The sequence below is a fragment of the Primulina eburnea genome, chromosome 14, assembly GCF_022965805.1.
Source record: "Primulina eburnea isolate SZY01 chromosome 14, ASM2296580v1, whole genome shotgun sequence".
Classification (NCBI taxonomy): domain Eukaryota; kingdom Viridiplantae; phylum Streptophyta; class Magnoliopsida; order Lamiales; family Gesneriaceae; genus Primulina; species Primulina eburnea.
In genome coordinates, this window is record NC_133114.1 from 23,286,653 (window position 1) to 23,299,854 (window position 13,202).

Below are 13,202 nucleotides of genomic sequence, written 5' to 3' on the forward strand. Positions count from 1 at the left end.
AACACTTTTTCACTCCCAACCGATCCTAACACAAAGGTTATTATATCTGGAATGACTATCAGATTCAAAAAGTCAACTGTTGGATGGAAGCCTATAAATAGATCAGTCAGATGAACTTTCAGATATGACAATCCACGACCTACAATAAAGCATTATCTATATTGATTATTTTGCAATAAAAAAATTTTAGAGCCCAATTGATCAAGTTATTTTAGCACACACTTAATTATTCATATTCGATCATTGGGGATTATTTTGTGCTTTTTGAAATACATGTAACTGACAGTAAGATTCTTACTGATTAGATTGATTGAGTAGTGAGATAGCTAGAAGTTTCAGTAGGCCATTGATAAGCCCTACTGAAGTGAGTTATTGCAAGTTGTTGTAATCGCCAAAGTTTTCCAGTGAAATATTTTTTGAAAAGAAAAAAGCAAGACGCGAGAGTGTTTAATTCTCAGAAAACCCATAAAAAATTGTTTTGTGCATGTACTTCAATTTTGCTAGTCTAACTGTTCTTGAGCCTTATTGTTTTTGTTAAAACTGATTGAGTGAGTCTTTTTCCGCACAGTGGTATAACCGTTGGTTTGTTGAAGTCTAATTGACAAAAAATCACAGTTCTGCATTGTTAACCCTGCTGAATTTCTTTTTAGATTTAGTAAGATTATTTATTCACCCCTGATCGATCTCTCGATCCCAACTGACAAGCTGTGAACCGTTCCTATCGGTTCACCTTTTTTTTTTTGTTTAGAAATTGATTATTTTTTTACATTCCTTGAAAAAATATTTCTTATATAAATCTTATTTTAGTTATATATATATAAATATATATATATATATGTGTGTGTGTGTGTGTGTGTTTAATTGGATTTTAAAATTTGTTAAAAACATTATTTTATTAGCATTAAAGCATATTTTGATTTATTTTTTTGTCTACAAAATATAGATATATATGTTTTTTAGATTTTAAATTTTGATAAATATTTATATTTATATAAACATTTAACATCTTTAGAATTTTAAATATAAAAGTCACTCTAATTAACGAAAATAGTGATACTCAAAAAGTCATTCTAATTAAATAAATAACTTGATAAAAAAAAATTACTCCTTAAATTCTTGATTTAGATTTTAGTAATTTGAGAAAAATGATATTTTTGGTTTATCAAAAATCGAACCATGATACAAAGAGTGTTATTATAAGTATTTTAAACTTAATAATATATATATATATATATATATATATATATATATATATATATATATATATATATATATATAATAAATGTCACTTTTATGAAGAATGTATCTTGTGAGATAGTCTCTCCAAACTTTAACTATAAGATGAGTTGATCTGATCCATAATTATCATGAAAACTTAATTTTGATATACAATGATATTTTTTCATGAGTCGAGTAATATTGAAAATTTATCTCATAAAATTAATTTGTCAGATAATTTCATAATTTTTTTTGCCTTTTCTATCAAAATAGGTGAAATTCTCGAAAGTGTATACACCTTTAATACGTGTCATCAATTATTTCACAAGAAAGGTAGCCATGTACACATAATACACAGTATTATCTACGGCGAGCAGTGAGGAAGAGTCTCTTTTTCAGATCCCAAATAAGAAAATATAATATTTTAACAAAATAAATATAATAAGGGATAAAAATAAATAATTAATATTTTTATATAAAAAATAATTAATATTATCAAAATGTTTGAAGAGCCGTGGCTTTTTGTACAGCTTTGAGGTGTTGTTTTTATGCATAAACTTCAAAATAGATTTGGGTCCCACACACTCCTACTTTGCAGACATTCTGCCAGATTTTCAAACTCATCTTTTTGAAATTAATTCAACCATTAAATATGCTTCAATAAATATGAAATAAACATTATATTATAATAATCACTAATAGATTATCTGTCATTAAATCCTGTTGATTTTTTTTTTTTTCGCAATATAGATGTCAATGATTATTAATTTTTTTTAAGATTTTTTGTATTTTCTAAAGTGAAATTCAATATTATTTTTTTACATGTGTGTGAAGATATATTTTCTAAACAAAAAAATTATGAATATCATATTCGATTGAGTAAATAATTATTTTAAACGAATCCAACAATTACAATATTGAAAAAAAAAATCATATTACCCTGTTAAAAAATATTTGGGTAGTCTATAGAGATTCGAGTGATCGACTAAAACTCAATATTTCAGAGAACAAACTTTTTAGGTTTATATCCGCATCGCAGAGCAAATTCAATGAAGTTAGGAGGTGTTCAACAAAAATACTCTGATGTTTAAGTTAGTAATTGTTCTATGAAATCTCGTACCGTATGATTAAAATATTTGTCTAATTATTAAAGAAATAGGTCTTTTGTGAAACGGTCTTACAAATCTTTACCGGTGAGACAAGTCAACCCTATCGATATTCACAATAAAAAATAGACAAAAACTTGTGTGAGACGGTCTCACGAGTCGTATTTGTGAGACAGATCTCTTATTTGGATCACGCATAAAGAAGTATTACTTTTTATTGTAAGAATATTACTTTTTATTGTGAATATGGGTAGGGTTGACCCGTCTCACAGATTATGATCCGTGAGACGGTCTCACATGAGACTCTTTTTAAAAAGTAATACTCTTATCGTAAAAAGTAATAATTTTTCACTGATGACCCAAATAAGAGATCCATCTCACAAAATACGATCCGTGAAACCGTCTCACACAAATTTTTGCCTTTTCAAAGACCATACATTGAAAATGTGATAACATTGTTTATTTATTGATTTTTGGAGAGTTTTACAGTCTTTAACATTTATACAATATAGTTTAATTTATGGATAATGATAAATATATCAATAAATAATTAAATCTCAAAAGCCTAATTTAGTGAGATAAATAGTTGAATCGGGTCATATGCTCTAACACGTGTGAGAGTGACCTTGTAGACAGGACTCAAACTGCTAAAACACAAAATCGGAGGGTTCAAAGTGCATAATATCATATGTCTTACACGTGAGAGGGCACCAAAAGTTGGTGAAAAAAGGAAACCACTAATTCAGATGTATTTATCAAACTAATTATGGTTGCATTATTAAAACCCTTGTGAAAAAAATAAAATCGGTTTATATATTATATCATTTCAAATAATATCTACCAATTTAATATTATAAAGTTTAAATAATATTTTTAAAATTTTTATATATATTATTAAGGATTGGAGTATAAACTAAAAAGTAAATGTAACTCCATGGTCCGTCACTTTTAAATACCCTTATTAAATAATTATTTTATGTAATGATAGTCAACGAGAAAATTCCAAGATATCAAAATTTTATAATACCCAATAATATGATTTAGATTACAGTATGCCTCTTGTGAGACGCTCTCACGAATCTTTATCTATGAAACGAGTTAACTCTACCAATATTCACAATAAGAAGTAATACTCTTAACATAAAAATTAATAATTTTTCATGAATGACTAAATAAGAGATCCGGCTCACAAAATATGACTCGTGAGACTTTTTCACACAAGTTTTTACCTTTAAGATTAATATTTAGATCTAACTCAACCTTAAAAACTAGTTCAAAGAGAATTTTCAGGTCTACATAGTTGCTCCCAAAGAACTCAACCCCAAAAAGCAGTTGAAATGAGAAAATTTGTCCAAGATTATATATACAACTCTGAAGACCGTAATCCAATCGATGTGCGATATCTTAGATACATAAATTGATTTAATTTTTTGTTTGTGTTCGTTTTTATTTTTTAAAAAAAAAAACGACTTTATAAACAAAATTCACCAACTTAAAATAGAGGATGACCTCAAGTTTATAAAAAGGTATGAAGAAAGACAATAAAATGATTGAAGCCTTTTTACAATTGCAAAAAGCAAGTCAAATAGTATATAGGGCTGGCTTACTCTTACTCTTACTCCTACTCCCCAGGCCGGTATAAAAGAGAATCAAAAAGCGCAGCAAATCCCAAACATGGCTTTAGAAGCCCTTTCTTCCAATGAATTCTTGAATTTCATTATGTACGACTCAATAATTGGTGTTTGCAATGATGACGCCTCCGCAACCGCAGCACTACTAACCCAACAAGAAATCGGTGGCCATCGGAGCAGCGGCTTCCAGCCAGTGGCCCCGCCGGAAGCTCCATCCGAGAGGCCTGCGGCGGTTCAGGGGCGGAAGAAGCGGCGGAGGAGGCCCAGGGTTTGCAAGAATAAGGAGGAAGCTGAGACACAGAGAATGACGCACATTGCTGTGGAGAGGAACAGACGGAAGCAGATGAATGAGCATTTGGCTGTGCTGAGATCCCTCATGCCTGAATCTTATGTGCAAAGGGTATGTTTTTTCTTTTTCTTTCTCTTTGTTTCTCCTTTGATTTTGTGTTCCCATTCACAATTTTTGTTTTTGTTTTTTTTTGAAATTTTTAAAGGGGTTCTTAATTATATGTCATGAATCATTCTTGGTCTTTTTTTTTTCATAAAAATATTTTTTTTTTCGATTTTCATGAAACCAAATTACTAAATTTCTGAGTTTGTAATTTCTTGCATAATTGGGCATCCGGCCGATATAATGAAAGTTAATTTAAATTTTTTTGGTGAAAAATTATTTTTTAGAAAAAAAGAAATTCTAGGCACAATTATGTGCAAGAATGTAGAGTTTTTGTAAGCAATTAAACAAATTCATGCATAAAATATTTCAATGTAATTTTCTAGAGGGAGATTGAAAAAAAAAATATATAGTTGGATTTCTTTTTTTTTTTTTTTTGATTACTATATATAGTTGGATTTCAAACTAGTAAGAATGTAGAGATGAATAAAATATAATATAAATTTTATATAATTTTTTAAAATTAAAATCCAACTTCGTAAACCTTAGAAAGTACAATTAGAGCCAAAGTTTAATTTATTTAATTTCTCCAACTATTTAGCAAATATGTATTGTTGTAAAATAGTTAATATTCTTATACTCCAGTCTCGTATATTAATTTCACATGTTCTGTTCTTTTGGACGTACGTTGTTGTTATAATTCTCTGAGGTACAAGCCAAACATATATTGACAAAGTAGTAATAGTAATTAGAAATCAACCTGACTAGAATCTCCTATACTTTTATTATATTAATCTCATTTATTTTGTCATTTATTAGCTTAAGAATCATTGCACACTCCAATATAAAAATGTTAGAATAGAAAGAAAAATAACATGAGAATAATTAATGAAACTGACATTTCTAGAGCAATTTTATATATGTACCATAAATTTCAAGAAAATAGTAATTAGAAATATTAGATTTCGATGATCCAAAACAGATGTGATCCAAAATGTGCATGTTTCGTGAAATCTTTTTAATCCCAACATAAATGGTTGATTATTTGGTGTAGGGTGACCAGGCATCCATAGTCGGCGGCGCCATAGAGTTCGTGAAGGAGCTGGAACACACACTACAGTCTCTGGAAGCCAAGAAACACAAGATCATCGAGCAGCAGAAGGCCGAAATATCCCCGGAAAAGCTCGAAACCGATCCCCAAAACCCGTTTTACAGCACCCCGTTTGCCCAATTCTTCACGTACCCGCAGTTCAGCTGCAGTACCGGCGGCAGTGTGTCGAGCTCCACCAGCCAACTGAGCAGTAAATACACCTCCCAGAGCAAGGCAGCCATCGCCGACATCGAGGTGACCTTGATCGAGACGCACGCCAACATTCGTATCCTCTCCCGGAAGAGGGTCCGCCAGCTCTCCAAGATTGTCGCCGCGTTTCATTCCGTGTGTTTCACCATTCTTCACCTCAATGTCACCACGCTGGACTCGTTTGTACTCTACTCTATCAGTGCAAAGGTACGTACAATCCCATTATGCATACGTCGACATACATATATACATACATACATACATACATATAACTCTGTGTGTGTTTGTGGGGCGGGGGGGTGGTTTGGTATATATACTGTGGGGGTGGTAACAAAACAGAAACTGTAGAAAAATGACAAGAGCATGCAAAAGAATCTACTTTTACACATGCTACACGTACTTTTACATCAGATACTGTGTACAGATTTGACTAAATTATTAGTATAAATAAGGGTTATTTTTTAATAATAAAATATAATTTTATCGATAAAATCGATTTGTTTTGGATCATTCATACATACTATTTTGTTTCGTATATAATAGGTCAAATAATTTGTTCTGAATTCAAAAAGATGGATTTTTGGTTCATTCATGCATTTTCATTTCGTACATAGGAGGTCGCGCAAAAGCAAGTCAAATAATTCGCATTCTTGTGACATTTTCTAGTGTATTCGTATGGTCATACAAATTCCCTCCCAAAATATAGAAACGAATCCCTCGTCACATCTACAAAATAAGAACTTTGAGTCGAGCTAAACTATTTGGCAAAAATTTGTGTAAGACACTCTCACGGGTCTCTTATTTAGGTCATCAATGAAAAAATATTACTTTTTATGTTAAGAGTATTACTTTTTATTGTGAATATCGGTAGGATTTACCCGTCTCAGAGATAAAGATTCGTGATACCGTCTCATAAGAGACCTACTCAAACTATTCATTCCGTCGGTTCCAAATATATAGTTCAGTTTCTTTTATCAATTGAAATTCCAATAATTTGTATCCAACTAAAAAATTTATTAAATCAAAGTAAAATGAGAAATTTCATTGTAAAATTTACTTTTTCACTAACTTTCTTTTTAGGAATTTTGTTTGATAATTTACTAAATTTAATTTGTAGGTGGAAGAAGGTTGCCAACTGAATTCGGCAGATGACATAGCTGGCGCAGTTCACCACATGCTTAGAATAATCGAAGAGGAAGCCATCCTATGTTGTTAATTAATCCTACGCACCTACCCTATAATATCATGTTATTATATTTTTATTTCTTAGTAAAAATTATCAAACCTTTTCTAATTATTTTTTTTCTTTCTGTCTATTTTATTCCATGTTTATTAATATTAATAATGCATGCGCATCCTTGGGATTTATGGAATGGAGATGTCACTTTTGTTCAAAAATAATTGGAACTTTTTTAGAGTTCTATGGTGATTATTATCAAATGATTTTGTTTTTGAATATAAATCGAGGGTTATTTCTATTCTCAGGAGCTGTAGTTGGGTAAAATTAATTATTGGAATAGCGATTAGAATTTTTGTATTAAAAGATTCGAGTCGTACTACTATCATATGCGATTTGATATTCGGCGAAAACAACTACGTGTAAAATGATAATCTATGGTTGGTTCGATGTTATATTCAAGGAAACTAAAGGCGATTACTATTTTTTTAATAAGAAAAGATTTCTCTATATTTTAAAATTCCAGATTTTCTCTCTTGGCCTTCTATTTAGGTAGAAACTTGAATGCAGAAACTTGTGTAAGACGGTCTAATGAGTCGTATTTTGTGAGACAGATATCTTATTTGGATCATCTATGAAAAAGTATTACTTTTTTATGCTAAGAGTATTGCTTTTTATTGTGAATATCGATAGGATTAACCTGTCTTACAGATAAAGATTTGTGAGACCGTATCACAAGAGATCTACTTGAATTAAAATAAGAATATCAAAATGTTGGCTTAACTAACTTACCTCGTCCTCATTAATGTAGGAATAAATGAATGGTGTGGCGTCGGATCCCATGAGGATTCATTGCAACGAACCAGGATAATGAAGTACAAAATATTTTAGAATATAAATAAATAAATAAATAATTAGTGATGATATATAAAATAACACAAGAAATTTAATTACAAGTTAGTTTCTATTGAAGAAACAGACTATGAAAAAGGAGTTGAATCTAAAACCTTTTTTTAAAAAAAAAAGATATGATTAATTACTAAAACTTCTGAAATAGGAAGTAAAATAAATTTGGTTCTAATTATAAATGTATGTAAGTTTTTTTCTAAAAGTAACAACTTTATTGCTTATAATATGCTCATATTCGGTTTTAAAAATTAGTTTATTTATCATTATAACTTCTTTTTTTTTATCGGTAAATGTAAATTTCATAGATCAAAATAGTTCGAACATATACAAATACTCCGAACATATCCAAATTGTACGATCAATAACGGAAGTTTTCCTGTTACCGTACATTTTTCTCAATGACGAAATAAATTTTCTATCTCGTTATAAATTTATGTGATGGAATCCTCTTCTCGTACAATATTCATAAAGTCCTTAATCATAGTTTCAAGATCGCATTCGTTTACAAAACATATAGTTGATGGTAATCGTACAAATTAAATATATCAAAGTATAGCAATTCAAGTACACGTTTCGATCGTTCTCTAGTAATTGTTGCTGGCTAAAAAACTCTCCCTCGGAAAATTAATTGATCTTGTTAATTGATTTATGCATGAATCACACAATCAAACCTGGTTCTTATTAAGTTTTCTTAGGAGGTGAATTTAATTTGATAGGGAACAAAAAGCATCTTCTGAAATATTTGTTAAATCTCCTTTAAGAAATGCACATATATACTATGTCTAATAAGGAGCTAATAAGAACAAAACCAGCCTATTGCATGATGTGTAGTCTTTTTCATTATTGAAACAAACAACGAAATATGATTTATACATGTTCCTAGCTAGCTAATTCTCTCTGTGGTCCATTTCTTTATAGACCTTTTATATATATATATATATATATATATATATATATATATATATATATATATATATATATATATATATAGCAAACCTCTTATAATTATTTTTAGTACTCGATTAAGATTTCGAATAATGTCTATGATTAAGCGAGACGATCTGTATGTTACCGCAAGTTTCTTGCGAGCGACTTGACTAGAGCTCGATTGATATCTAAGAAATTTCAAGCTTGATGTAGATCGATTGAGGTCAAGTTATTAAAAATTTACTAAAGTATGTAAATTTTATTGTGGCATGTCAAGCCAGAGTAAGGTGCAACTCAAGATTGACTATCTTATAAATTTGAACCCCTAGCTAGCTAGATTCACTAGGCCGATGAATGTCGATTTTCGACTCTTAAGCATGAAGAGATTGATCGACGACGAGAGAGTTCGCTCTATCGTGGGGTCGACCGGAAGCGGCCTAGCTCGACTACTGCAAATTAGTCTAGGACTAATATATATAACTTGCAAAATCACAAAAAATGAGAAAATTGTTATCATAATCTCTCAAGATATGCATGCATGGATGTATACGCATATATTTATTGGTAAAATCAACGAGCGCCACAGAATGAAGAGGTCGTGTTGGGATTCAGCATACGCACAACTCTGAATCGCCCACCCTAAAATTAGCTAGCTGTCATGAAATATATATACATACATATATATACACACACACTTGAAATTAAGTCTTTGTGTGATATTTATATAAAAACGAGTAGAAAAAGAAAAAAAAAACAATTCCCATTTGTATGTTTAGGTACAGAAATCTGCACAAGAATTTGTAGGATCGATGCAAATTGCTTTCAGCCTTTTGTTTCTTAGTGTAAAATAAATCTGCAGCCTCATTAAGGATTGTGTCATTTTGTGGAACTTTGATAGGGACTAGAAATGCCAATCCAACTGCGGTGGGGTTAATCTGGATGCACGTATCTCTTCCACTTTTCTTTTCTTTTCTTTTCTTTTTTTTTAAACCTAGAAAAAATATTCTAAATTTTATTTTTTTTCTTATTAAAATCACATTTTTAGACAACCTGATTTAGTCGTAAATGCAAAATATTCATCAAGAAAAATTTAGTAATGCATCGGCTTGATAACCTAGCAGACACCTAGGAGACCGGAGCTTCACGCAATTCTTACCGAGGGTGTAGGTTACATCCCGGGGTAAATCCTATACAAGAAAGCCCTCAATTTTGACTGTAAGTTATCGTCAATGGCAGAAACAGAATTATTAATATATAAATTTTAAATTACAGAATCCTTTAATTTTTTTTTTAAATTTTAGTCATATGAGTTAATATTAAATTAATCGAAAATTATCACAAACCTATTTATTACATGATATATTTTTTTTACGCACGCACTCACCCTATATTCCTCCTTCTTAACTAACGTTAATCTTTATAATATTTAATCGCTATTAGTCAATCATAAAAGAAACAAAACCAAATGAAAGAGATATACATATACATTATATTGATGATAACCTGGAGAATCGGGTGCGAGATTAGTGGGCGATTACATTGAGTCGGATTGATGAACTGGAGATGGTTGATCGGGCATCTGGACCTGTACTCTCAAGGGAGAAAGAACGTTAAGAGGCGCCGGAAGATTCTTCGACGTGACCACTCCGACGCTTAAGTCAGCGGAACGATTTTTAGAGAATCTTGTAGTAAATGTTATAAGCAATATGTAAGTGAGTGAATGAATGAATCTTTAAAGTTTGAGCAAACCTGATATTTATATCAAGGAAGTTAATGATGAACTTGTTATCAGTGTCCACTTACTAATTATGGCAAGATGGTTGCTCATGCCCACTTCCTGGCAACTTTTTTGACATGCCAAATCCATGTGATTCTTACAGTAATGATGACCAAAATAAGGTATCACATACTTTCGCACTCGAGTACGGTGCTACTATCGAGATAACCCGGGTAGAAAACCATTATTCGGGAACTTGTCTGGAAGCCCGGGCTTCTGGTAGCTCGAGGTATATACCCGACTACTAATAGCCTGTGTAGATGATGTCTCAGACATATATTTACCCGGTTATCTATCAGATTGGCTCAAAACTTCTCGTAACCTGATCCATGACCTGGGATCATCTGATATCCATGACGTGGGCCTCCCCGGGGTATCACCACTCCCTCTCCAAATAGTCGGACTAGAGTCATACTCGTTGTCCTGATTAGTCATACTTAGACTCCACCAAAAAGATAATTAATTCTTGCTAAAAAAACGTCAGGGCCTCATGTCTTCCGAACTTAAGATAAAGTGCCGAAGCCTCATGCTTCCTGGGCTTGGAAGATTTTTGTCGTTTCATATTATCGGGTTGGTAGGGCTGATGTCATGATGAAGGATGCCCTAGAATATAAATAGCCCAAAGCGCTTCGAATTTTGATAAGGTGAATAGTCTGATACGCTTCGAATTCCGAGCATGTTCTTTCTTTTTGTAGATATAATCCATTCTGAAAAAATATCCTGAACTTAAATAAGAATTCAAAAATACTTCAAGTCCTGAATAATAATTGGGTTTCTTTTTTCCATCGACTGTTAAATTCTCAGAAATTTTTCTAAGTGTTGGATAATAACAAGGATTGGATAGAACATCGTGGCCTCATACCTCCCAGTTAAAATACGAATCCCTAGTCTTATCGGATAACCACGGTATTGAGCCCTGAGCTAGTGTACGAGTCACTGGACTTATAGGATAACTAGGGTACTGAGCCCTAGGCCAGGATATGGGTCCTTGGACTTATCAGATAACCAGGGTATGAGTCTTGGGTCAAGGTATGCGTCCCTGGACTTATAGAATAACCAGGGTACTGAGCCCTGGGTCGGGGTATGGGTCACTGGGAGCTTAGTGGACGATTACACCGGGTCGGGTTGATGAGCTGGAGATGGTTTCCTGGGCACCTGGAACTACACTCTCAAGGGAGAAAGAACATTAAGGGGCGCCAGAAAATTCTCCGACATGACCACTCCGACGCTCAAGTAAGTGAAATGTTTTTTTAGAGAATCCTGTAGTAAATGTTATAGGCAATATGTAAGTGAATGAATGAATCTTTAAATTTGAGCAAACCTGATATTTATAGCAAGGAAATCAATGATGACCTTGTTATCAGTGCTCACTTACTAATTACGGCAAAATGGTTGCTCGTGCCTTATTTTCTGGCAAATTTTCTAACACGCCAAATCCATGTGATTCTGACAGTAATTATTACAAAAATAAGGTATCACATACTAAAGCACTCGAGTGTGGTACTACTATCGAGGTAACCCGGGTAGAAAGCCATTATCCGGGAACTTGTCTGGAAGCCCGTGCTTCTGGTAGCTTGAAGTATATGCCCGGCTGCTAATAGCCCGGAGAGATAATGTCTCAGACATATATTTACCCGGTTATCTGTCAGATTGGCCAAAAACTTCTCATAATCTGATCCATTACTCGGGATCATCTGATACCCATGACACGGGCCTCCCCGGGGGTATCACCATATATAATATACCAACCCCCTATAACAAAATTTTTTAAAACAATTACTATAAAAATATGTACACGCGAATTATCACATACTTGGGTTGATAATATAAATGGTTTTCTACTCAACCAAACTGAATTTTCTAGTTAAATTGGTTCTACTGATATTTTGGTTTAGCCGAAACTTTGTTCATCCCTAATGTTGCTAATTTTTTTTAAAAAGGTGAGCCACCCAGGCTTTATGAATATGGCTTCGCCTAAAAGTTGTATATCGTATCGTACGAAAAATTATATAACGTATATCGTACCAAAAATTACGATATAAGCAAATTTTATAATAATACTATACATATAAATAGCATACCGCTTATACAAAAATTGTATGGTATACCGAGATTTCGGTACGGTATCGGTATATAGCATTTTATACTTAAAAACCATTATATTTTTAAAATTCTAAAATTTTATTGTTTTAAAATATTATATATTTTTTCAGTTTCCGGTATATACCGAAATTTTCAAATTTATTTTATTACTGTAACCAAAAATTCGGCATCGTTACCATATCGTACAGAAATATTTGGTACACCAAAAATTCGATATTTTTTCCTAGCCTTAGCTCCCGCCACTTGTCATCATCCTTGTGCTTACTAGTGAGGTACTTTTATGTGAAAATAGTGATAATATAAATTTTCTCACTTCAATACATTAATCCGATTCAGTAATTCAAACTTTCAACGCAAAAATTTTGTACATTTTGGTACAAATTATATGGGCGAAGATAAACGAAATTTTCAAGATCCATTCTTATTTTTTTAATATATATAAAAAAAGGTCTAAAGTTCAAAGAAAATTTAATTAGTATCATCATTGTCCAGTCAAGCAACTCAAAACCACTGATTTTACTACAGTTTGGAAGTTAACTCAAATAACGTATGTTCGAATTTTGACCAAATCGAAGGATTTGGGGTCGTGACATGGACAATTTACTTACCATGAAACTTGCAATGTTTGGTGATTCAGGCACTAAAATGGAAAAATCCATACAA

General features: G+C 32.0%; 1 protein-coding gene across 1 annotated transcript; it reads left to right on the forward strand.

The window, feature by feature from the left end:
* The first annotated feature begins 3,864 nt into the window (after window positions 1–3,864).
* Window positions 3,865–6,948, forward strand: LOC140813090 (transcription factor bHLH71). The gene is made up of 3 exons (XM_073171521.1): window positions 3,865–4,355; window positions 5,401–5,853; window positions 6,764–6,948. Exons 1-3 carry the CDS (start codon window positions 3,999–4,001, stop codon window positions 6,860–6,862), a joined length of 909 nt encoding a protein of 302 aa, XP_073027622.1. The 5' UTR covers window positions 3,865–3,998; the 3' UTR covers window positions 6,863–6,948.
* Window positions 6,949–13,202: the final 6,254 nt, after the last annotated feature.

Coding starts and splice junctions, on each gene's coding strand:
- LOC140813090 (XM_073171521.1), top strand. CDS start 3,999: ATGGCTTTAGAAGCCCTTTCTTCCAATGAATTCTTGAATTTCATTATG. Junction 4,356..5,400: donor CTGAATCTTATGTGCAAAGG/GTATGTTTTTTC, acceptor TATTTGGTGTAG/GGTGACCAGGCATCCATAGT. Junction 5,854..6,763: donor TCTACTCTATCAGTGCAAAG/GTACGTACAATC, acceptor TTTAATTTGTAG/GTGGAAGAAGGTTGCCAACT.